At 42.2% G+C, this 26,429-nt stretch overlaps 1 protein-coding gene across 13 annotated transcripts in view; it reads right to left on the minus strand.

Annotated features, from left to right (window-relative positions):
* Positions 1-7,727: 7,727 nt before the first annotated feature.
* The window catches only part of KIAA1217 (KIAA1217 ortholog), an 804,298-nt gene continuing 785,596 nt past the window's right edge, over positions 7,728-26,429 (minus strand). For 11 of the 13 annotated variants that reach the window (XM_073581790.1, XM_073581793.1, XM_073581791.1 and 8 more), the window contains 11 exons: positions 25,032-25,207; positions 21,855-21,982; positions 19,261-19,408; positions 18,062-18,545; positions 16,865-17,036; positions 16,370-16,497; positions 16,069-16,194; positions 13,987-14,106; positions 11,086-12,666; positions 10,588-10,713; positions 7,728-9,980 (listed from right to left, as the gene is read on the minus strand). In XM_073581790.1, coding sequence (XP_073437891.1) covers positions 9,486-9,980; positions 10,588-10,713; positions 11,086-12,666; positions 13,987-14,106; positions 16,069-16,194; positions 16,370-16,497; positions 16,865-17,036; positions 18,062-18,545; positions 19,261-19,408; positions 21,855-21,982; positions 25,032-25,207 — 3,684 coding nt within the window. In that variant the 3' untranslated portion in view covers positions 7,728-9,485. The remainder of the gene's footprint in view (positions 9,981-10,587; positions 10,714-11,085; positions 12,667-13,986; positions 14,107-16,068; positions 16,195-16,369; positions 16,498-16,864; positions 17,037-18,061; positions 18,546-19,260; positions 19,409-21,854; positions 21,983-25,031; positions 25,208-26,429) is intronic. The other 2 variants (XM_073581789.1, XM_073581792.1) reach the window with 2 other exon arrangements.

Genomic DNA, 26,429 nt, shown 5'->3' on the forward strand with positions numbered 1-26,429 from the left:
CTCCCCACTCCAATCTGTCTTGAATGCTGCTGCCAGGATCATATTCCTCGCCAGTCGTTACACCGATGCCTCTACCTTGTGCCAGTCATTACACTGGCTACCCATCCACTCCAGAATCCAGTACAAACTTATTACCCTCACCCACAAAGCTCTCCATGGCTCAGCACCACCCTACATCTCCTCTCTTGTTTCAGTATACCACCCTACCCGTGCCCTTCATTCTGCTGATGACCTGAGGTTAGCATCCACAATATTCAGAACCTCCCACTCCCGTCTCCAAGACTATACATGTGCTGCGCCAATTCTTTGGAATGCACTTCCCAGGTCAATACGATTAGTCCCCAATCCCCACAATTTTAAGCGTGCCCTGAAAACTCATTTATTCAGACTGGCCTACCGCCTCAAGACATTCACCTAATCTATCCCTGTGTGGCACAGCCAAAAGTTTTTACCATAACCAGGTTCCCCGCATCATGTTCCCACATGCTTTATACATCAATTAGCCCTCTGTGTCTGTACTGTTACACACTTAACATTATGGTTGGTCCATACAATCAGGGCAACTGTTACCACCCACCTTTCGTGTCTCCCTTTTTTTCCTCATAGACTGTAAGCTTGCGAGCAGGGCCCTCATTTCTCTCGGTAGCTGTTATGATCTATGTGATTTTTATGCTGTAATGTCTATTGTCTGTACAAATCCCCTCTGAAATGTAAAGTGCTGCGAAATATATCGGCGCTATAGAAATAAAATGTATTATTATTATAATATTAAGTAGAAGCACCTTTTGAGTTAGTACAGCTATGAGTCTTCTTGGGAATGATGCAACAAGTTCTTCACACCTGGATTTGGGGATCCTTTGCCATTCTTCCTTGCAGATCCTCTCCAGTTCCATCAGGTTGGATGGTGAATGTTGGTGGACAGCCATTTTCAGGTCTCTCCAGAGATGCTCAATTGGGTCTAGGTCAGGGCTCTGGCTGGGCCAGTCAGGAATGGTCACAGAGTTTTTCTGAAGCTTCTTGGAAGCCTGTGTATGGAGAGTCTGTGTGTTATGCTCTCCATGCACGTGCTGTGACAGTGACACAGCCGCAACACATGCAGCTGCAGAGCTGGTCAGCAGGAGCGCTCCAGTATCCGGGTTCCCGCTGTAGCTAATTTAGTAAGCGCTATAGGTTGCGGAGTAAGCGGGGACCCGAACAAATTCAATTCTATTCAATGCGAGTGGAGACTTTTTTTTGTGGACTGAGCTGAAAATTTTATTGGGAATATTTTACATAACATTTGGAATCACATATATCAAGTGGTTTATGATGAGCAATTGCTTTGGGGTTTCCAACTAAATCTCCAAGTGACTTGATTAAGATGAAACCTCCAAAGGATCGATTAATTATAATGAGGCCCCAGAGTTACCTCTGTTCAGCGATGTCCTTTTTTTCAGTAGTGCCGAAAACTGCAGCAGACCACGCTTTTATGCACACCCAAAATGACAGACACCGCTGGATCACAGGTCACACGGCATCTACAGAGCCTCAATCTATCTCCTTATAGGGAATCTTCCGCCGGTGGTTCCATCTAAATCGCGTATTTCAGAGAGTTACACGGAAACCCCAATGCAAGTTCTCCGCACAAGATAAATGTGCTTTACTGCGATCTTTGGGTGGCAGAATCAACAAATCAACAGCAGGTGGAAAAATTGGCTTTATTTATTTTTTACGGCGTTCTTCGTTCAGAATATGTGATTAGACGACTTTATTCTTCAGGTCGATGCGATTACAGCGATATCTGATTTATATCAGCTTTTTCTGTTTGGCTGCTGTCACACACTAAGACAGGGTTTTTTTGCAAAAACTAGGCATCACCATATTTTGAGAGCTATACTTTTTCCATATTTTGGCAGACACAGTCATGTGAAAGTTTGATTTTTGGGGGACGAGTTGATGTTTTTATTGGTACCAATTTCGGACACATGACAATTTTGATTGCTTTCTTTTCTGATTTTTGGGAGGCAGAATGAACAATAACCAGCAATTCAGGAATTGTTTTTTGGGGAGTTTTTTTTATGCCGTTCCGCGTGTGGTAAAATTTATAAGGCAGTTTTATTCTTCGGGTCAGTACGATTTTACATCGATACCATTTTTATATTTTTTTATGTTTTGCTGCTTTTCCACAATAGAAACATTTTTATGGAATAATAATTATTCTGAGAGCTATAACTTTTTTATTTTTCTGATGATGGAGCTGTATGGTAGCTTGCTTTTTTGCGGGACTAGAGGACGTTTTCAGCGGCTACCATTTTTATTTACATTCATCTTTCACTTTTTGTTCGGCAGTGTGATGATAAAAAACAAGGCAAAAAATGAAGCTTTATTTTTTATGGTGTTCGCTAAGGGGGTTAACTAGTGGGACAGTTTTATAGGTTGGGTCGTTCTGGACATGGCGATACCAAATATGTGACAGCTGACACCCGGCGGCGATCGCGCATGCACGGCCTGTGTAAGCGCAAAATCGCCATGACGTATCCATACGTCATAGGTGGGTAAGTACCAGCCGGCCATGACCTATGGATACGTCCAATGTCAGGAAGGAATTAAAGGCATATTCCCATAAATCCCAACTGTTACAGAAAGGAAAGAGGGATGAACTAGGTGTCAAATTTTGACCACGCCCCCAAGTCACACCCATTTACCATTTCTACCCTAGCAGCAGGAGATAGCGATGGCAGTGAGGGACATTCAGCTGATGCCCTGGACTGCAGTGTGTAGACCCAAATCCGGTACTGTCCTGCTGTGTCCAGGACCATTGGGACTGTTGGATTTATTTTTTGTTCATTCATTGATGGTTGTAGCAGCCAGAACTTTCTCATCTTTATGTAGCTTCACTATACAAAATCTGGCTTTTGGGTCTGTCAGGCAGTGTTCACATGTTGCGTAGATATTGTGGAGTTTTTTGTTCTATGTAGGGGTTGTTGCCTTTTTTTTCATGCATTTTCACACTTATTTGATGCGTCTCTGATGTAGATGTGATGCCACATTTTTAATGCTTTTTTAATAGGTAAAAAATGCAGAATCAAAGCTTTCCTATACTGTCTTTTATGTGGAGCCTGAAAAAGAGACAAAAATAAAAAGCACCAAAACGGCACAGGTCAGCAGCGTCTTTAGGTTCACAGCGGGCGCAGTTTTCATGAAATCACATCCACTTTGCTTGGACAGTTAAACGCAGCATAGTTTCTGTGCAAAAACATAATAAAAAACTGCAGCATTTACGCTACGGCCGGGGTCAGACTTGCGAGAAACCCGGAAGAGTCTCGCACGTCAATCCCCGGGACTGCCGCCGGCACTCGGATTGGAGCGTTCAGCTGCATGTATTTCTGAGCGCTCCGATCCAGAGTACCGGCAGCAGTGCCCGGGTATTGACGTGCGAGTTTCTCGCAAGTTTGACCCCAGCCTTAATGTGAATATGGCCTTAATGTCCAAGAAAAGTGAGAAAAGTGGATGTCATTAGATTAAAATTTCTGACCACTGTGCGTCTAAAGAGGCAGCTGACCTGTGCAGTTTCGCTGTATTCTATCTAAGCCTCCACGTGGAGCCAGAAATAAATGGCAAAAAAATGCCATTGTATTGTTAAGTGCAGAATAAGGCCATGTGCACATGGTGCGGATCCGCTGCAGTTCCGTAAGCAATGTGCAGTACAATGCAAATCAATAGGATTTCAAAACCGCAGTGCACATGCTGCGGATTTTTCTGCAGTTTTAAATCCGCAGCATATCAATTCTTTCTGCGGATTCCGCAGTGGTTTGACACCTGTTCCATTGTACAGGTGTCAAAACGCAGGGGGAAAACCGCAGGTCATTTTACCAGCAGATTTACCTGCAAATCCGCTCGGAAAAATCTGCAGTGTAATCCGCACTGTGTGCACTCACCCTAAAAGCGTTTCTGTACTATTAGAAAAGGATTAAAGCTGCTCCTTCTTATCTGCACCAAAAACACATCAAACAGAGAAAAACGCAGCAAATAATGCAATAATCAGAGACTATTATTATTGCATAGTGTTATGGCAGAAAAAAAGCAGTAGAAGAAACGCAGCATTTTCGTTAAGTGTGAACACGGCCTCAGCATTAGATTTTTTATTACTTTTTTATGGGTTTAAAGGAGAAAGAAAACAGTCACACCATTATTTTACTACATTTACAAATCATTGTAAATCTGATTACTGTGTCATATGGGTCATTATGATTACAGGGACACCAAATAAGTCCTTGACATTTGCCGATCTGTGATGTTTACCTTTTGTCTTCTTAAATGTGCATAAAAAAATTGCATTATTTTTTAGTTATTTTATAGGAAGAAAACAACCTGATTTATTTTTCCCTCTAGAATACAGGGACATAAAATATTCTCTGCTGTACACAATCTGTATCTATTTGCCAGAACAATATACCTGTAACTTCAGAACCTACAATGCACACTTCTCCCATACCTGTCAGTGCAGGCTTTGGGTCACAGCTTTTGCTGCTGCCTACAATTATGCAGGTTGTGGGTTTGAATCCCGGTGAGATCCGATCACAAAAAAAAAAAAGAGAATAATTGTTCATTTAATTGAATGTAAGTATGTGAAGAGAAGAGAGACACTGGCTACATCCCCAGAGGAGGAAGAGACATGCTGGAGAGAAGACATCGTACAGAGTGGAAGTTGGGACACAGCCCTAACCTGGACCACGGGACACCTCTCTCAAATTGGGACAGTCCCAATGGATCCAGGACGGGAGCTATGAGTACTCTCAAAGTAGAACCTTACCATAGTGATTGATGGGAATTCAAGTGTTGGGACCCCCAGCAATCCTGATAATGGCGCTCTAGCTTAGTGATCATTGGTAGTCCCTGTAAATCCTGGGGCAACCAGCAACCCCGAGAATGGTGCTCTAACTTAGTAATCATTGGTAGTCCCAGTAAGTTCTGGGACCACCATCAATCCTGAGAATGGCGCTCTAGCTTAGTAATCATTGGAAGTCCCTGTAAGGCCTGGGGCCACCATCAATCCTGAGAATGGCGCTCTAGCTTAGTAATCATTGGAAGTCCCTGTAAGGCCTGGGGCCACCATCAATCCTGAGAATGGCGCTCTAGCTTAGTAATCATTGGAAGTCCCTGTAAGGCCTGGGGCCACCAGCAATCCTGAGAATGGCGCTCTAGCTTAGTAATCATTGGAAGTCCCTGTAAGGCCTGGGGCCACCATCAATCGTGAGAATGGCGCTCTAGCTTAGTAATCATTGGAAGTCCCTGTAAGGCCTGGGGCCACCATCAATCCTGAGAATGGCGCTCTAGCTTAGTAATCATTGGAAGTCCCTGTAAGGCCTGGGGCCACCATCAATCGTGAGAATGGCGCTCTAGCTTAGTAATCATTGGTAGTCCCTGTAAGGCCTGGGGCCACCAGCAATCCTGAGAATGGCGCTCTAGCTTAGTAATCATTGGAAGTCCCTGTAAGGCCTGGGGCCACCATCAATCCTGAGAATGGCGCTCTAGCTTAGTAATCATTGGAAGTCCCTGTAAGGCCTGGGGCCACCATCAATCCTGAGAATGGCGCTCTAGCTTAGTAATCATTGGTAGTCCCTGTAAGGCCTGGGGCCACCAGCAATCCTGAGAATGGGGTTCTGCAGCCATGAACTGAGCATAGGTGCTTATGCTCAATATCTGCCCTATTCATTGTCTATAACACTGCCAGAAAAAGTAGAGCACTTCATCAAGTCTCAAGATAATGAATATGCCGGAGGTTGAGAATGCCAACATCCACTCCATTCAAGACAGGGCTCTGAGGAACCCCATTCAGCTGGGGTCACACTTGCGTCTCAATACCCGGCACTGCCGCTGGCACTTGGACCGGAGCGCTCAGCTGCACAGAAATACATGCAGCCACACACTCCGGTCCCGAGTCCCGGTGGCAGTGCTGGGTACTGAGACTCGAGATTCATGCGAGTTTCTTGCCAGTGTGACCCTGGCCTTCACTAGACTATTGAGGGTCCCAACTGTGGGACCACCAGTGATCATTATTATCCCTTATCCACAAGATAGGGGATACATTTTAATACTGTGTTGAGATTTACCCTACAGTCACAGGGGCCTGTAAACGCCAAAATTAGGAAATCTAAGTATCTACCTCCGGTACACACCGGTGATGTGTTTTACTGTAGAGCTAAAAGAAGAGGAGCTCACTGATCATCCTTTTCCTCTGGGCCACTTATCTACTGAGTAAGAGGCCCAGATACTCATTGTTGTCAATAGTCCAAGTTTTCAGAAATAATTATGGCAAATTCAGTCATGTCCCATTGAAGAAAGGGAAATGGTTTACGTAAACAATGTCCAAAAGTGACCTCTGTTTGGAGTGAGCCAGGCGGGTGTCCTATATATTTTACCAACCAAGATGTGGGTAAGTATGCATACTGACCTTATACCGGGGCCTTCTTCTAGTAACTGTCCATTCGCTGTTAGGAACCATAGCACACTGTAATTTAGGACTGAAATTTACGCTGACCCATGGCTTCCATGTTCTGGAGTCCTGATGTCTAGCTAACTTTTAGTTCCTCTATTTGGAGGATTAGCGGGATCCCCAGTAAAGAGAGAAAACACTTTATAGAAATAAAAATGGGATCACATTTTCAGAGCTTTAATGTCCATGCCAACCATGTTTCCAAATGTACAGGTTTGCTACTGGAAATCTGTTAAAAAAAAATATAAAAATTCTCCTCTGTGATCGCACGGAAGAAATGCTCTGTTCTGATCTGTTATATTTTATTTTTTTGTGTATCGTACGAATGGATTTCACTTTATTGGTTATTACACCCAAACCCTGTTATTGTATGCATTTATCAGTCAGTAGTAGTAACTATGTATTGGCCACTAGATGGCTCCAAAGTACCATACAAAGCACAGCGTGCAGGAAAGCAGATTCTGCAGCAATGTTGTCCAATAGTCTACTGTGCTGCTGCGGAGTCAGCGACATCTGCCATGTGCATTAGCATTTGTAAGGCAAAACTAGTAGTAAGTCCCTAAGAGGTGCAAATATTTCAATATTTTTCTCTGTGTATGGTCCACGCCTGGTTTTAGTTTACAAATACTGATTAACCTACGGCAAAACCGATATAACTTGTGAGAGAACTAGGTGCGGCTGCAAGAATATCATACTATTCGTTACCATTCAATGGTAGGAGTGAAAATAAGAAACTTTTTAATGTATCTTATCAGAGAAATCTGCTTCTTTCTCCTCCTGGACTGATCGTTCATTTTTCAAATTCCCAATTCTTGTGTAAAATCTGGATTCAGTGAAGACAAATTGTTACATTACTGAGATGGGAAATGACAGTTGGTGCTCATAAAGTTCTACAAATAGCACAGAGGGAGGAGCTAGAAGCAGAGCTCCTCCCATCTACATAGAATCTTATGAGCACCAACTGCCATCTCCTCTATCAGTAATTGAACAATATGTCTTCACTAAATTCAGATTTTAATCAAGAATTGAGAATTTTGAAAAGGAATGATCAGTCCCGGAGGAGAAAGAAGCCGATTTCTCTGATAAGATATATTACAAAGTTTCTTATTTTCCCATGTACTATTGAACAACGATTACTCTTTCACGCATCGTAGTCTAGAACTCGGGTCTCATGCCATTGACTGCTTTGTTCCCCAACAACACCAAAAGGAAAAGAAAAAAAATCTGTATTTATTCAACAGGACACATCATATAGAGAACCGCATGCATCACTTTATTTTATTTCAGAAAAGTGATCTGCTTTTTACAGATATTTGATACAGTAGTTATACAAATTCAGAAATTTACAAAATCTGTGCAAACTCTTTCTTTCCAAGTTACCATTGTTTGAACGCATGCATAAACAATGAGCGTTAGGCGATGCACGGCCAGGACTACAACTGCTGTCGTCTGCTTGGCTGGGATGAAAGGAGTTGTGGTTGTACTGCCCCCTATTGGCCCGCATTGCCTAACTGTACAAATCATGGGCACATCTCTATGTAAAAGTAAAAAGTATGTCTATGTACACGCCTGTAATGGGCATCACAGGACAATAATAAAAAAAAAAAAAAAGAAAGGACATGGTCGGCAGTAGCAAACTGGAAAATCCAAACCGATAAATATGTGAAATCTTCCGAGCTAGAGTCTACACGATTCATGTTTTCGAGTATAACCACAGGGGCAGTGGTGCCACTTAAAGGGGGTCAATCATCAAAAATATTACCTATAGCTCTTGTGTTTTTTTTTTCTTCCATAAAGGCCTCTAAATGAAGTTACATTGTAAAATTAAAACTTTCCATAACTTTATTAAAATAAAATATGCTTTGTTTGCTGTATATTTTGCAGCATTGTCAGTGTTTCGCTTTGTGGCAAATTCTTTTGGAACAGATATAATTGACATTTTGCTAGACATTTACTAAGCAACATAAAATGTATAGATATCACGACTTTATAAAAGCACAAAGCCACAATGTTGTATAATATTATAATTTAATAGCAGGGGGCTCTTTAGCCTTTAAAATACACATGTGAGCTGCTGCAGAACCTCTTTTTCAACAGTATTGCATGTATTCCTTTCCAACATTGATTTATATAAATTGTCTTCATCATAATCTTACAGAACCTAGGGGGTTTATTATGAGATTTTGCTACAGATGATGCAACAAAATTGTATAATAGCCACTACAGCTGCTGAAGAACCTCTTTTTTTAAAACAATGAAGTTCTGCAAAGCAATCATTGACCGGCCTGTACTCAGGACCGAGATAATCGGTACCTATGCAATGTCGCTTATCTGCGTAGTCAGAATGTGACATTTCTACAAATATTTACATTGTGTGCTGGATATTTCCGAACTATTCTAGTAAGAAAATATTTTCTGTTCCCTGATTTTCGATTTTATTTTTTCTTCCATTTATAGAAAATGTATTTTTGATGAAAGAATCCCTTTAAGAATATTTCTCTTGGTCGACCCCCTCCCAGCCCTCCCGAATTCCCCAAAATACTAAAAACATATTCTATGTATCATCATAAGAAAATATTTTGGCAAAACAAACAAAAAAATAAAATAAAAGCAATTGTGATGTATAATTGAGAAAAATAGAAATCTGTAGTCAAAGCCAGCATGATCGTAACATAAAAGCGAAAAAACTCCACACTCGAAAAATTCATCCCCTGCAAGTCCGATAATGAAAAATAGTCTATACAAAAAATAATCTGCATCCTCATGTAATGCCTTCCGAAGATTTACACACTCATGCAGACATACAGAATAGTAATATATACAGTCACACACACACGCACTAATTTACATAGAAACGGACCAAGAAAAGAAAAGGCCTATAATTACAACAGCAACTATCTCGACAAGGATATACCGGTGTGTTATGTACATAGATGATGACAACATGCCAGCAGAGGGCGCTGCGGGTGGTGCTGCACGGACGACGCCTAGACTGATGAGTCTGCACAAGTTAGGAGGAGTCCTTTGGCGTTGCGACCTTGGTGGCGCTTCCGTTCTGCGACTTGTAGCTGGTGAAGCTAGGTGTGTGGATGGTACGGATGCTCTTCATACCGTGAGTCAGTGAAGTGGGAGAGACAGAAGTAGAGGGGGAAGTAGCAGAAGAGGAAGGAGTAGGAGGAGATGGTCTGCCATTTGCATTCTGCAGTGAAAATGAGAGATGGTGACCTTTACCTGAATAGGTTGGGCTCTGCAGCTTCGACGTGCCGTTATGAACAGGACGGATAAGGGAGGTAGCGCTAACTGGACGACTGGGCTGAGAGTTAGAATTGGTTACGGGGACATGAGACTTCACAGGTGGATTATGGGGGTTAGAGGTATCGTTACACTGAGCAGAAACAGAGCTGCTTTTTCCAGTGTTAGGAGAAAGAGCTGGAATCTTAGAAGCAGATAAAGTAGGGGAAGCAGCCTTAATATCCCCACCAGCTTTCTTAGTACCTCCGTTAGCCTGCAAATAAAGATGGCGGGAGACAGTTTGTCAAAATGTTTAACATTAATACACCAACAGGGGAGCAGGAAAGTAGAAATCACCCCCCAAATGGAAACATTTAATGTTCTCACTGGACCTGGCAGAAACCATAAAGCACAGAAAGTTTTGGAGAACTTGGGACGTGAAGGATGTGGCGCCCAATGTGGGAGATAGTGCGGTGCTCTGCTACATGCGTTGGGAGGAGAATGGTGGCAAGCAGTTAATGGAATGCGGTGGCACATACATGTTAGTACCCGGACGACACAGACACCACTGCGCACACGTGCACTCTGATTTTAAGCTGTCGTACGTTACCACGGTATAAGCCGAGATTTCGCTCATCTCAGCTGAACATCTTGAAGTGGAACCTAGCAGTGGGTGTTTTATTGCAGGCATGCAGAGATATGGCAAGAGTGAGATAATACTACAGGATTTCTCTTGCCACCAGATCCAGATGTTTAACGAAAACAAGAGTGAAAGCATACGCTATCCTTGTTTTGGTTACACTGATTCAGTAACTTGGCTTGAAGTTATTTTTCAAAACCTTTTTTGTCCTTCCAAAATTGCGGTTCTAAGGTAAAACTACCTGTCTGAATTGACGCTGCGGCTCCTGTAGCTTTGGCTGTTTGCTAGTTTTTTCCATGCTTCCTTGTCTAGTTTTAGAAGACATTGGTATTGGCATTCTGCTGGTTTGTGAAGCTCCATTTGATCCCTACAGGAACAGCCAACAGGAAGAGAGAGACAGAAAAAAATAACAAATCAAATGACAGAACTGATTTCACCCAGGGTTCACATTCCATGCTTGACCAACATCATATGAATCTCTATAGTCATGCAGAAGAAACATCAGAGGTTATAAAAATCATGGAAGAAATAAAAAAAAAAAAAAACACAGGTCATGTCAATCAAGCAGGTTCTGTTTTGGTCTTCATCTGCCCATCACCAAGTTATCAAGCTTATTAAACCAGCATCTTGTTAGACACCTACAGGAAAAGCCAATCACCAGAAGAACACCACTCAGAGGATTAGGCACCAATTTGTCATCGGCACACTGTTAGGTTTTAGCAGTCTTGTGCACTGGTACCTTACGTGCTGTAGTAGGTATGGATGATGGAGTCTCTACAACTGGTTTTGCATCATCCACTAACGCAGATTCTTTAACAACCACAGAGGTGATCGTCAACATTTTGTTATCGTCTCTGGATTCTATGAGATCAGATCCTGGTTTTGGGTTCATTCCACTTATTGTACTTTCTAGCTGCTTTATGGTTTGCTCAAGACTGTCTAAGGTTCTGTATGTATTTTGCCTGATCTCATCGGTTCTTGACACACTATGTGGTTCTTCAAAGTTGAGGCCTTCTGTTTGGCTATCGTCTTCTTTGCACTTCGAACTTTCAATTTCAAACCTTTTAGCTTCTTTGTGTTGCTTTACAGTCCCATCGGGCTCCTCTTCATCCTCGTAGACTACGACTTGTAGGGTCTTCTTCCCAGTTTTTGTCCCTGTACGGATGGCTTGGGTGAGAGCCACCAGCTGTTTTTTGGGAAATTTGAACTTAAACTTTTTCTTGACATCTTGTCTCTGGCCATACAGCTCGTCAGAAATATCTGACTTTTCTTCATTTACAGGGATTCCTTGGGAGACAGTATTATCGAGAAACATAGTCTTCTTCATTTCTGATAGAGATGGATAATTAAATCTGTATTTATATGGAGACAAAATGCTTTCCTGATTATTGACCACTTTGGTTTCTTCAACCTTTTCTTCTTTGGGTGGAGAGACAATCGGTTCTTTATCTTCTTCTTCTTCCTCCTCATCAATCTTTGTCGCTGACATAATTTTTTCCAAGTCGTCATCACATTCTTCGAATATTGTTGATAACCTTTTATAGGCGGATTTTATATCCATTGGTTCATCAAAAATGATAATGACTGGCTTTTTGTCTGTGCACTCAACCGGATCTTGTGGACTGGAATTGTTGGAAGGAATTTTCACATTTTCTTTATCCACTGAAACAGTTTGTACCTCTCCACCTTTCCGGTTTACAATATCTTGTACTTCACCTGTTGATAGAACCTGAACTTGAGTATTCGTGATAATAAAAGCAATGTTATCTGCTGGAGATCTTGGTTCAGTTGGTGAGATAGTCGGAGATTCAACATCCTCACTCTGTTGGCTCGTAGTCCTTCGAGTATTCTTCTGTCTTAATACAACTGTTTGGCCTAAATCTAAGTAGGGCATTCCCTGTTCTTGGATTGGAGAACTACCTACTGGGCTATCCTGGCTCTCTACACCAGAAACTTTGACAAATGTGGACTTTGATTCTGAGATTTTGTGATCTGTTCCTCCATTAACCACCTCTTGGATAATAGAACTCAAGTGCTTTTGGTTTTCCTTATTGTGAAATTTATATACCCCCAGGTTTACCATTTCTTCATTTTTAATTTCCTTTTCAGATTCGTCACAATCTTTAGAGTTCGGCTGGTCCCTGCCTATGAATAGACTGTAGGTTGACTGTTCATTTGCTACAACCTTCTCCACCTGCCTAATCTGAGCAGAAACAGGTGCAGAACTTGGTATCGATTGAATTTTCCACTTGTCGTCTTTGCTTTCAACAAGTGTTGGGCTTTCGGGACTTACACTTTCTTTTGAAATAATGCATGACACCTATGAAGAAATATTAGAGGGGAAACCAACTTAATTAGAAATGTATTTATCAATAAAATTGAATTAAATATATAGTAAATGTTAAGTATGTTGGTTGTTATAGAGATGAAATATGTTGACTTACATTTTGACTAAATAAAAAAAATAAAATAAGCAAAAGCCATTTTAAACAATACACTATAGCCGTACTGTACAATTGTAGTAAAATGTAAATATTTCTTGGATACCGAATATAAAAAAAATTGCAATTTTTTTTTTTTATTTATTCAGAAAGGACTCTACGTTAGTTCACCAAACACATAGATACAGAAAGGAATATTCACACCCACTCTGTCTAAGGCTAGGATCACAAGACCGTATTTTCTCTCGTCCGTGAAAATCGGTCCGTTTACGCTAGTCACGCTCTCTGATCAGAGAATGATCAAAGTGTGATCTGATATTCTAGGATATGGAGAAGATGGGAAAAAAAATGTCTCCATCTTATTTTGTAAGTCCAATTTTTTGACAGACCCACGGACTTGCATAGCCGAGTGCAATTTAATTTATGGATCCAAATCATGCATGCTGTGATTTTTCTCAGGACCGACTTTGTTGAAGGAAAACGTCGGACGTGCACATTGGTCAGAGTGGGATCCGATATTTTGTTTGTCATCTACAGGAGCCCAAAAGGTTTAACGGGCAGATTTCTGCCCATAAAAGGTGCCAATCAACCAATCGGTGCTCATTTAAGGCCCTTTTATATAACCATAAGTGCTGCATTTCCCTGCAGTGGCCACCACAGGCTAAACTAAGAATTACACAATATCAATCCAAATCAATGGGCTGTTTGTGTAATGCAGGACAGGTGGGTCCTCCAGAGAGAGAAAAGTTGCTCTCCAATCTTACTAAGAATTCAGGATTTTAACAAGGGGAACCCCCCCTCTATTAAATACAAATCTAAATGGGTGTATGAAAATGGGTTTCAAATCCATACAACCCATTTAACTACTTTTCCCAGAATGTACGTAATCACGGAAGGTTCTTTGCAGATGTCAAACATGCAAGGAACACTGAGATAAGATACCAGAGGATTCAGAATATTTCTTCCAATCTAATCACAGATTCTGAGCTGTCAGTAAATATACAGAGCAATGAGAAACTGTAGATCTGCATGCAAGGTGCAAAGTGTGGTGAGAAGCACATTTGGGATAAGACATCTTGTAAGTCAGTTAGATACACAAGAGACATCTAGCAGCTCTGGATATTGCAGTGGTTTTTAGTAACTTTGGGTTAGTTGTATAGGCCTGGAAGTTTACTGATCGGCCTCACACATGAAATTACCTTCTTTTCCTTGGGTAGAGCTAAACCCGAAGTTCTGTAATCTCTCTCGTGAACCTCTGATTTAGGGGGCTCATATTGCACTTTTGAATTGATTTCCACTATAGAGCACTTCTGGAAAGCCTACGAGACGTACAACGTGACACATAATCTTATAACTGACACAGAAATATATTTTCTATATTCTCCTAAATCATAAAATATCCAAGAAATTCAATATATACATAGGTGGTTATAGTCCAAACCAGTGGTGCCAGTACATATGTGATGGCATCAGTGTTCCTGTAGACTGAATACTATGCCCAACCATGAAGAACCCAAGAGCTGCCATCTGTCTCCTCCAATCGAGTCTAAAGTAGAGGAGGGTGACACCTTCTATAAGACTGAGCTCTGCAGCAGGAAAAGGCAGCTACATGTGAGTGGCTACTGATTAACTACCAATAATAACTTCTTTTTTCAGGTGGGTAGAGAGGTGTAGGAATATGGGGAAGATGTCTTATAATGGCCACCAATATTTTAAAGAAGGCCTGTCACCAAGTCAAAAGGTCCACTTTTTGTGATTACTTTATTCATGCTGCTCCTGGGGGGTATGTCTTATGACTACTCTGCATTATTACCCTATGAGCCATGCTTCATTGGTGAAGACTACAAAAATTAGCGCTAGTGGATCGCCCTCCTTCGTGACGCCACCTGTGCTATTCGGCAATGAAGATGTTAAGCCGACGCTGCAAACAGATCCTCTGGGACAGATGGTGTGGTGCAGCAATGATGTTGTGGCCCTCCACAGGTAGGGCTGTAGTCCCAGTGCAGTGTAGGTGAAGAGATAGGGAGGAGACGTAGATGGTGCGGTGTCAGGCACAGAGATATAGCAGTGCTGAGGGCGTAGGCGCAGGAATAAGTGGAGGACACCAGGCATGTAGTTTCAAAGCTTTACTCACAGTCTGTGGTGCATACAGGTGCCCGCCTCAGTGCGGTGTCCTCCAGGTCAGGGGCTCAGCCAACCACCAGGCAAGATGAAGTACTCCGTTTCAACACTCCGCCAACATACAATAAGTGCCTTTTCTGAACGTCTCCCTTTTGCGCCTATAGTGAAGTACTCTCAGTACTGAGTTACACTGGAGTTCCTCCTGTCAGATGTTCCTATGAACTCTACTTGTACGGCAGACAGCCTGCTTCGGGGACTCCTTGCTACTAAGTCCTGGCTCACTCTCGTTGCTGTTGTGCCCCCAAGTCTTGTGTGGGAATAAAGTGGTGACAACTTCTATTCCTCCGGTGTCTGTCGCAGGACCATTAGTATCCATACAACCTCGGGGACCGGACCCCGGCCATGCGCTGTGAACTTGAGAAGGGTTCTGCTCTAACCCTAAACCTTAGTCCTCCTCTCCTTATGTTCCGTACTAATTCTTCTTTCTTATGGAGAGAGTCAGGCTTTCCATCAATGTCCCTTTCTTGTGCCAGCAGACCCAGATCACTGAGGTCGGCTGCAGCACTTCCTTCATCCATCCCACTCAGGGGATCTTCTCTCCCAGACTCACTGAGTCAGACTGACTGACTGACTTAGTTCTAATCATCTCCCGCTCTTTTGCTGCCAACTAACTACACCCACCTCCCAGCACTCTTCGTTTTCCAAGCAGGGAGCCACCAAAGGGTGCTTTGCTACACTACTTTGTGGTGTGGGGTGCAGGTGTTGGAGCGTGGTCAGGAGTCTCCACTTTACCTGAATGGTGGGGTACCACACCTCAGGAGGAGGTGCAGTACCTCTGTGGCGACTGAACCCTCAGGGGCGCCACACTAGATAAAAAAAAAAGACCCATATCTCTGGAACCGTAGTGTGGATTTTAAGAAAATCCAAACCTGAATACTCAGGAGAGCAGCGGGAATAAAACGAGAGCAAAACTAGCCACTTTTAACTCGGTGACTGGTCTTCTTTTAGGCTATGTTCTCATCGGCATCACTATTGTAAAATAGGGCTAATCCATCGGTCATAAATATAATCTACTGGATCCTTTCCCAGTTTTCCCTACATGGTAGAGGCCTAAAAGGCAAAACTACTGACCTACATGGAAAATAAAATAAGACAGTTACCTGAAGTTCTGCCATGATCCTCTCTCCTTCCTCTTCCTCCTCATCCAATTGAGAAGTCTTGATGGCACTTTCTACTTCTGACTTGATGGTTTTCGGTGGTGGTGGAGGAGGGACGTCTTCTAAGTCCTATATTGATTTACAAAGGACATAATAAGATGTTGTTGGGATCCTGGTATAATGCTTTTTGGATGCTCAGACTACATCGCACGAAGGACATTTTCTAGTCACAGACGTACAAAGTCTAGTGATTAACCTGTGACTTGTAGGTAGCAGACAATGTGGCACCACAGACTCTTCTCACCTTGCTGTCTTTCCAGTCAGACGTCCATGAAGTGCTCAAACTACTTCCAAGGGGGTACATGCGACGAGGAGGGGGTGGAGGAGGAGACTTGGTTAACTTATTTTCTTGCTCACTTTCTTGACCTCCTTCTAAAAGACAAAACAAGTGTAAGCTATAACCACAGCTAACGTTGGTCTTCCATGCTACCAGATGACCAGAGATGTGTGACCCAACTGGGTCACTGGTCAGATGTCCACCAATCCAGTCCAGATGTATGTAACCTACTAAGAAGATGCGAAGGTCCACAGAGAAGGAAAAGCTCTCGCACCTTTTCTCAACATTAGAAATTAATCTATATTTCCTTTATGAAAATTACCCAAAAACAAACAGGTACCCAATGAGATAAATTCATACGTGTTCTATTTATATCCTCAAAATATAGAAAATCCCACATTAAACACCTAAAATCCTAAAGCTAGGAAGAAAAGGACATTGATGTTTTTTCGTGGATCATACCATTGACCTCTAGTTTTTCTATGCTCTCTAGTTTTGAAGTCTGAGATGGCATTTCTAGGCTGGGGATTGACTTCATTATATTGGCTTGTGCTTCTTCCAGCATCTTCTCAAATTCTTTCCCATTGTAATGGTCCAAGTTTTGTCTTTTTTCTTCAAATTTCCTTTCTGCTTCCTAGAAGGAGAGACACGCAATCAATGACTAAAATTGAAAAAAAAAAATGTAATGAACGTTTTACGGAACCGAAAACATCTGTGTGGCAAATAGTCAAGAGCACTAAAGGACACAATTCACACTGCCCAGTCCCTGCAACCAGGTAACATGTCCCTGTGCTCAGAGGCAAAATGACCACAAGGAGGGTCAAGACGAAATCCATTGGATCAATTATTTAGATACGATCATGTAGGTGACTTGGGGGGGATTCAGAAAGATACAGGGCAGATACATTTATGTATAAAAAAAAAGCAGTAGGGAAATCTCAACTCAAAAATGACTTGTTTGAGTGTCAATTTTAAATAAAAAAATAAAAAGGTTATCCATCACATTCACGATTCCAGAATGATGAAAGGACTCACAGAAGAGATGGGGGGCAAGACACAAAGTCATACTTAGGCGAGTTTCACGCATCCTACATTCATGGGCAGAATATGGACCTTGATGTCCAGACTCCCCGCTGGTCTCTAGACCTGAACTCGACAGCCTATGAAGCAGTTGACTTTGGGTTATGAGATCCCTGACCTGCAACTGGTACAGATGTTGCAAACCGCGAATGACGGACATGTGAAATCGGCCCTATAGAAGTCCAATACTGAAGCCTGGCGGGGTCGACATCTCTCTGGGTGCCAGGTATGTATAAACCTGCTCTAGACCACTAGAGATGCTGGTGATAATGCCCACTTATGCACATTTTTTAACCCTTTCTTTGGTCAAGGCTACCAGTGATACTCATATCAAATCCTTCACTGCCATAGACCCCAGGGATATTAGTATTACCATAAACCCACTCACTACCTTAGCTAATTACAACAAATTATTTGGAGCTATTTTGGGTCACACAATTTAGGAAAAAAGTACTCAGTCCCCCTAACTTTCCCAATCACTGGGACTACAATGTCTTGGGGGGAAACATTGTTATCAGGCTATACAATAAAGTCTGACACCATTATGCATGAAGAATAATACTCTAGTATTTCATGTACCTCTATAGACAATGCTCGATTCCTGTAGCTTACATGTTGAATTTCTTCAATAAATAAGCTTTGGCCAGAGGATCCGTTGTTTAGTTGAGTAGGTTGGGCAGTTGGAGTGTGCTCCGGTGTTGCAGGAGCTGCGGTGCTTGATGACTGGTGATTTGCTGATGAATCTACTAAATGACCACTCTGGGTATTGGAAGTAAAGGCATGGTTCACCAGAGCTGAGGAGTGTTGGGACTGGTGCATGAGGACGGGCGAACTTTGCACGTGGAGAACTTTAACTCCAGCAGACAACGGTACCACCTCTGACTTCACGGAGGTAGTCTGGGCTTCTACCGTGGGTCCTGGTTCGATCGGTGCTGACTGAAGGTAGACTTGACTCTTCTCTTCTTTGCTTTGGATCATTTCAGTTTCGGTAACTTTCTCGCTGATGGTGTATTGGTTATTTTGATTGTAGTCAACAGTCTTGGATGATCCATCAGAAACATGTCTAGAGATAAAATAGAAAACACTATGTGGCCACGAGAATTGTTTGAGATGGAACGCTTTGCTAATATTGAAGTTGCGGTACCACTTTCCTTCATTTTCCCCTCAGCAAATGCTTTCATACATAGCTGTGCAGCAACGCCACTGTCCATGAGATCTAGTTGAGACTCTATACAACTCTATACAACTGCTTGTCCTAGAATATGGCCGCAAAACCCCTTTAAAGTGTCCTGGTTGACCTCAACTTCTACTAGAATATGAAGAAGGTTCTACTGGCTTAATTGTCTCCCTCGAGTGTCAGGATTTTTTTAATGAAACTGGCTCTTTTAGGATTATTTTATAAAATCACACAAGTTTTACAGATGTATAGATCACAGAATAATAAGAAAAACGACATCTGTCTAGTAGTAATCCGATGTGCCAGTGCTAACAAATCCGTCTTCTGAAGCCATATACAAAGTAGCCTGGAAGTGCACTGGGGTGTGCTGATGCACTCTGAGCGTATGGACATGCCTCTCAATGCACTTCCAGCCTGCTTTGACTTCAATGCTTCATATCTCAGTGCTGGCACATAGGATTCTTACAAGACAGGTATCATTTTTATCAATCTGATAGGACCTAAACAGCCATGCCACTTGTTTCAGTAATAAAAACATCCTGACATGTTCCCTTTAAGTTTTGAACATGAAAAAAAATTGCATGGTTTGAATTGATCTCACCTTCTTAAGGCAGACAGGGCATCAGTCATGTTTCGGATCCTCTTCAGTAAGCTGTCCAGTTTATGTGGCTCTTCCTTCAGAAACCTAACTGCTTCCACCTCAACCCGTAAGACAGCCCTCATTTTATTCTGTAGGTATGGAAATTCCCCTAGAAGTACAAAGAACATGCTACCTTTATGTTGAAGATTTAATAATGTCAGAATAAAGGCAAACTGACTTCACTTTGCCCAAAAATTTCCAAAATCTTTTCTTAAAAAAATCATCTGACTAGCAATAATTGCAGAAAAATTTCATTGAACTTTCAAAATTTTCGCACTAAATTCTGTTATGGACTGACTCACTCCGCACCAACAGGAACCATGAAGGTCTTGCGCTTTTCTAATTCACGGCAAAATTTTATGCTGTAATGACACCACTAGGTGGTGCTATTTTATCAAATTTTGCCCAAAACTCTCGAGTCTATCATAAGTCTGCTGAAATGTGTTATATGCTATTTTTTTGTAAAACATTTTCCACCCTTGCCTAAAATTATACATATTTATTTACATACATTTCTGTGCAAAAGTTTTAGACAGGTGCGCAAAAATGCTGCAAAGTTTGAAAAATAGAAGTGTTAAGTTTTTGTCTGTTAACAAAATGTAAAATGAATGAATAAAAGAGAAATTAAAATCAATATTTGGTGCGACTGCCCTGTGCCTCCAAAACAGCAATCCTTCTAGGTACACATGCACAAAGTCAGGGGGTTTTCTTAGAGTATGGTCTGGTGTATGAGCAACAAATAATACCAAAAAGGTGATAATAATCATCATTTTCATACATAGGTTGAAACACCGTTATTAACTAAGACAGAAACAGGTGGATATGGAAAGGAGGCCGAAAACTGGGTGAGTGACAACCACATTCTGCTACAAAGGTGAGGTTGTGGAAGACAGTTTCATTCTATAGTAAGAGATATAATTTATCAATATTATTAAAAGTAACATAGAAAACCTCCAATTCTGTCCAGATATAATACACCAAACCGACTGGCATAGAGGTCAGACATAATTTTAGGCTTTCTATGTTACTTTTAATAATATTAATAAAGTATATATTTTACTATAGGGGGTTTCTTGATGTTAGACAGTGTTTGGGAGAATTTATATTGTTTTGGTGTTTGGTTGGAAGACAGTCACAGGTCATACACCTTGGCAAGACTGAGGGTACCGTTACACCTAGCGACTCACCAGCGATCCCGACCAGCGATAAGACGCGGTCAGGATCGCTGGTGCATCGCTAGGTGGTCGCTAGTGAGCTGCCACACAGGCAGATCTCACCAGCGACATAGCAGGGGTCGGGGATCGCTAGTTACCTGTCAGACGCGACGATCCTGCGTCCTCCCGCCCGGCTCCACGCGTCGCTCATCGTCACAGCAGGAAGCGCCGCAGGAAGTGACCGACGAGGAATGGTCCAGGAGCTTCTCGCGCGATCAGCGATAACCAGCGGGGGAGCGGGTCAGAGGTAAGTATCACATGCAGCTATATCGCTAGCAATATCGCTGCAACGTCACAAAATCGGTGACTTTAGAGCGATATTGCTAGCGATATCGCAGTGTGTAACGGGGGCTTAAGTCCAGCAAAAAGATACCAGGCCCCTGATTCATCAAAGCAATTATTATTAAAAAGTTGCAAAATTTTTATGCCATTTGACGCTGGTGAAAAATGTTGCGCCTTTTGGCGTTTTCATGCCAGTTTCCCCGAGCTCCGCCAAAACAGGCAAATTTTGATGGGGGGCTCGCCACCACAACTTGTCTAATTCCTGATGAGCTGTGGTCGTTCTCTACACCAGAAATCTTACTCCAGTCAGAGACCCTTGATGAATCAAGAACGTCTGACTCTCAATCTATCGCCTCATCAAGACCGACTAGTAAATCTCTGGCCTTGATGAATCAGTGCCTATTCCCCCAGGCAAAGATTTCAAAGCAAAAAGGGGTTTCAAGATGAGGGTCCATGCGAGTTCAGGGCTGCATTTCCGTAAATGGAATTTAGAGATTTGGTCAGGACTAATGGTGTCCTCAATGCTGAGACCTATAGGCAGATACTTATCTATCATGCCATACCATTAGTGAGGCGTCTGATTGGTTCCAAATTCATTCTTTCTGTAGAAGGAAAATGACCCTGTAGGACTATCTTCATTGTAAAGAAGAACAAAAAGTCCTGGAAGTGATGATATGGCCCACACAGAGTCTGTCCGGGATTACACAAAGAGATAGAACAATCTGCACAAGTGACATCCTCAGAAGATCTGTGGTTAGTTCTCCAAGATGTTTGGAACAACCTCCTGCCGAGTTCCTTAAATAACTGTCAGCAAGGACCTAGAAGAAGTGATGCTTGGATGCAGTTTTGGTCACTACAAGTATTGATTTCGATTTTATATTTTGTTCATTGACTTTTTAATTTGTTAATTGCGAAAAATAAAGCTATTAACTCTATTTGTGAAAGCTTTGTTACTCTGCAGCATTTTTTTCACACCTGCCTAAAAGTTTTACACAGTGTGGAATATGCACATGATGAACAAGAAGGACCCAAACACGAGTGATATTTCTTAGTCCCTACCTTTCAGATTAGACACGGCTTCACCAATCTGACGCAGGACAAACGCTCGATCCTCCACGTCCTTCAGAGATACTCCTCGGTTAGAGCTGGAATCCTTCTTTACATCTTCTACAAAACTCTCCAAGTCACTGGAACAAAGAGCAACAAAACTCATAAAATATAACCCATGATATCGTTTTGAGCTTAAACCCAATCTCCTGGAATTGTTTGTGCCTCATCCCGTCAGTATCAGAGGGAGGATAAGCTTTGTTGATGCCCAATTTAGAGGTGTTACCTTCACCCCTCGGTCACTGATGGACAAACATTCATCCGAGAACAGCCCCAATTTATCCAGTGCCCTAGGCAGCTGCCTACTGTGCCTGTCTCTGTTCTTTCCTGGCGCTTTATTTAATTTGGTACATATGTCCAGATGACAGCACACAGGAGATAACAATTCAACCTCTTTCTCAGCAGCCATAATTATCTGCAGTTTAGTATTTTTAATAGTGAATCCGAAGACATGTCCGTTTAAGAAAAGAAGAATAAATTCTTGGAAATGAGCATTAATACCGAGAATTTCCGAGAGGAAATCTTCAGCACCCTTTCAATTAAAGCGCCTGTGTTTTCCTTGCTCTGCAGCTTTGGCGAAGTCTATGAATATGATTATGGATTTTTCCTGTCTCGCAGTCAGTATTCCTAATGGCGGAGTATAAGGTCAGTCGTGGGAACTATCAGAACCGAACAGAGGCATGAACAGAAAGATCTACCAAAACAAAGTAATTTACCGCATTTACTGGATTTTCTAATGACGCGTTCCATCACGAGGTCCAATGACCGGAGGGATAGGACAGGCGGAGCAGCGCTCTACAACTGCTGGCTCCCCAAACGTAAGGGATAGTGGGAGTTGTAGTTCCAAATCAAAATGCTCCCCCCATGAAAAACTTAACACTTCTTTGCCCTTTCCCATCCTTTGCAGCAGAAAGGGGCAGCATCACCCTCATCTTCCCAAAATCTTACAGTATGGTCAACTTTATTGTGTATGGGGCCTTTAGGCTTTTGCTTCCTATTCAGACCAGGGATGGACCCAATCTAATCTACGGCCCCCCAGTTACTATGTCCAATCCTAGGCAACAAACTGTAAACAAAGGAAAAGGGTCAACATTTCAAGAATGGCAAATTTTTATAAGCTGCAAATTGCAAAACTGCTTGTTTTTAGGCGCACTTATCTGACAATAGCCATCTATGAAGATGGAAATAACCCTTTAATATAAGTCACGAAAACATTCAAGAAAGCATAACACAGATGTTCTGACAAGGTTTTCTTGGAAGTAAGTACACCAGCCTCATCAGGTTTAAGAGAGATATATTTATCTGGTGGCAGATCCAGCTTAATTAATGTAGCAGACCTTTGTCTGTCAGTGTGAACTAGGCGTAGATCTGCGACAGGTTTACCGCCACTTCTGAAAAGAGGCGAGAGAAGCGCAAATCGGATAAAAGTGGCAAATTGCGTAAATGCGGAAGATGCAATAATCCTTGATGCGTTTTGCAAAGATTTAGGAGCGGCCGCAGACAGGATGAGCGCCTTATTCAGGTGCGACAGGTTAAGAATAGGAATTAGTGAAAATGGACGCGGGTGGATATAGTGGCAGACACAAGATGGGTGATTGATTTCACGAGGACCATCCCCGGCCATCGCAGGGACATTCTGTTACGGGGAGCGGATCGGCAGAACAGCTGCTGATGTCTCGGAGATGAATCGCTGCCGAAAACGCTGTCACTGGAAACTGAAGAGCTGAGAATAAAATAAAAAATCCCCTAAACTGGAACATTTCTATAAAAATGTCAGCGCCTCATAGACTGCGAGGGGATTATGGATGTAGACCAAGGGCACCGATATCCGGCAGTAAATATGGACAGATTATGTGTCCTCAGTGACTAATGACCTTCTGCAGGACTAGCTGCGGATAGAAAAGTGCCGGAGAAAAGGAGGAGAAGACTGCGGCTGACAACAGCGACATAAATCCTATGGATTACAGAAGGCGAAAATACCAACTGCTGCTTGTATCAATGCTTGATTATTATCCGCTATGGGTCATAAGGGGAGGACTTGTATAATGCAGTCATGTGAAGCCAGCACAGAATAGAACATTTATACTGTATACAATATGCAGTATTTCAGTATGTGCATTTATACGAGCCCAGCGTGTGAAATAATCAATTTCCTAAGTAAATATATATCTAAAGATGCTATTGACAAGAAATTCTCACCAGATCTCAGTAACAACCCATCCGATCCACACAGGAAAAGAACTCAAACCATAGTGGTCCATAACTTAATTTATGAGTAATAATGAGAAATGACACCGGGAAAATAATAAACACAAGGAAAGAACAAAGGAAAGAATGAAAGAAAGAGAAGGAAAGAGAAAGAAAGGAAGAAGGAAAAAAGGAAGGAAGAAAGAGACAGAGAAAGAAAGAAAGAAAGAAAGAAAGAAAGAGAGAGAGAAAAAAAAGAGAGAAAGAAAGGAAGAAGGAAAGTTGGAAGGAAAGAAATGAAAGAGAAGTAAGCAACAAAATAAAAGAAGATAAGGAAAAAGAAAGAAAAGGAAAGAAAGAAAGACTATTTAATAATCTGTCTTTCTTTTCTTAAATTGTATTTACACAGTTTATATATTTTCTATTTCCTACTTCTATTATATCACCCTGGATTCTGTAGCGCAATACAGAGATTGTCATCATTCTCATCAGCCCCTGTCCCGTATTTCGTCTGTCATACACATAAGGGTATGTTCCCACGGTCAGTAAACGCTGCGGGTTGGATGCTCCGTACATCCGCAGCGTCCAACCCACAGCGTCCAGATGTTACAGCATAGTGTATGGGATTTCATAAAATCCCATGCCCACTATGCATGCACCGACACCCGCGGAGACGGACATGCGGCACGTCATTCCAGACCGCAGCATGTCTATTTATCTTGCGGAGACAGTAGATGGTTTTCTAGGCAGAGCGCAGCACTCACAAACTCTCTGCTATACAGCTACAGGCACTGTCGGATGGATAGATCTAGACAGCGTCTGTATTCTGTGATCCTCATACATAAATGGGGTTGTCTCACTTACACCTTTTAGGACATTTCCATCTACTAGAGAACTAGAGAATCACGTCTGATTTGGTTTGGTTCTATATTGGTTTTGTACCTTAACTTTAGGACGATCTGTTCCTCGTCCTGGAGGTATTTCTGCCGCTCTTGCTCCACCATGACGCGTTGTCTCTGCACAGGGTCCTCCAGGTTTTTGACCATTTCGGTCATTTTACTGCTGATTTCCTGCTCGGCTTTCTTCATCATTGTTCTCACCATCTCCTGGTTCTGCACCTTCAATAATAATAATAAAAAAGTAGTTTTTTTCTTTTCTGTTGCTGAGATTCCCCTCTCATGGTGGAGATGGAGCGAGCAGGGAGACGGCGATTACATAATAATACTGGGTGAGATGGAAGATTGCTCTCTGGTTTCACCATAAACCCAGCAGATGTGGATGACAAGCACTACTTAGATGCAGAGGCGTAACTTGCAGATCATGGGCCCCAATGCAAAAGTTCCAACACGGCCACCAATTATCACGTGCATTTAATAGTATTGGTTTTCTCATATTGGTCAAAGGGTGTTCTGGGCCCCTCTAGACTCAAGGGCCCGGTGGACTATAGTTACACCTCTCATTAGAATTGATTGCGATTCCTATGGGTTTTTATTATTTTATTTAGTCCCGAAACACATCAAGATGGAAGAAAGGGTGCAATTGATTGGATTAAAGGGAATATGTCACCAGGTTTTTGCCCATCTAAGAGCAGCATGATGTAGGGGCAGAAATACTGATTCCAGGGATGTATCATTTATTACACTTCTGGCTGTCATTTTTACAAAATCACTACTTTATCTGCTGCACATCTAACAGTTCTCTGAATGCGGAGCTCTGTATAACCCCGCCCACACCACTGATTGGTAGTTTTTTGTGTAAACTGTGCATAGACAGAAAGCAGCCAGTGTTGAGGGCGGGACTGGACTATCAGACAGCAGGTTTAATAGTCCTGTAGTGATAATCTCCTGCTGATAAAACTGTCATTTTATAAAAACTACACTAAGCAGCCCAATCAGATACATCGTTGGAATCAGGGTCTCGGTCTCTAGATTATGCTGCTCTCGGATTAGGTGGCAGATTCCCTTTAAGAAGGGATCGTTTGTGGCAAAGCTCTTGGTGTCTCACTGCAGATGGCAGAGACTGTGCAAACTTTCAGACCCGAGGACTATGCAGTCTTTCCTGGTGAATTTTAAGAAAGGTGTGGCCATAAAAACTAACAAAATAAGTGCACACTACTCAAAGACTGGCACAGAGATACGTTACTCTAAAGTAATAATCATGGCGGGACGGTCAATATTCGGGCTGCTGCCCGACTAATCCACCTGTCCCCCCGCTATTCCCCAGCTTCTCCCCTCTGTCAATCCCTTCACTGGCTCCCAATTGCCCAGAGACTCCATTACAAAACCCTAACCATGACATACAAAGCCATCCACAACTTGTCTCCTCCATACATCTGTGACC

Source organism: Dendrobates tinctorius, unplaced genomic scaffold, assembly GCF_039654945.1.
Source record: "Dendrobates tinctorius isolate UK_male_01 unplaced genomic scaffold, ASM3965494v1 ptg000070l, whole genome shotgun sequence".
Classification (NCBI taxonomy): domain Eukaryota; kingdom Metazoa; phylum Chordata; class Amphibia; order Anura; family Dendrobatidae; genus Dendrobates; species Dendrobates tinctorius.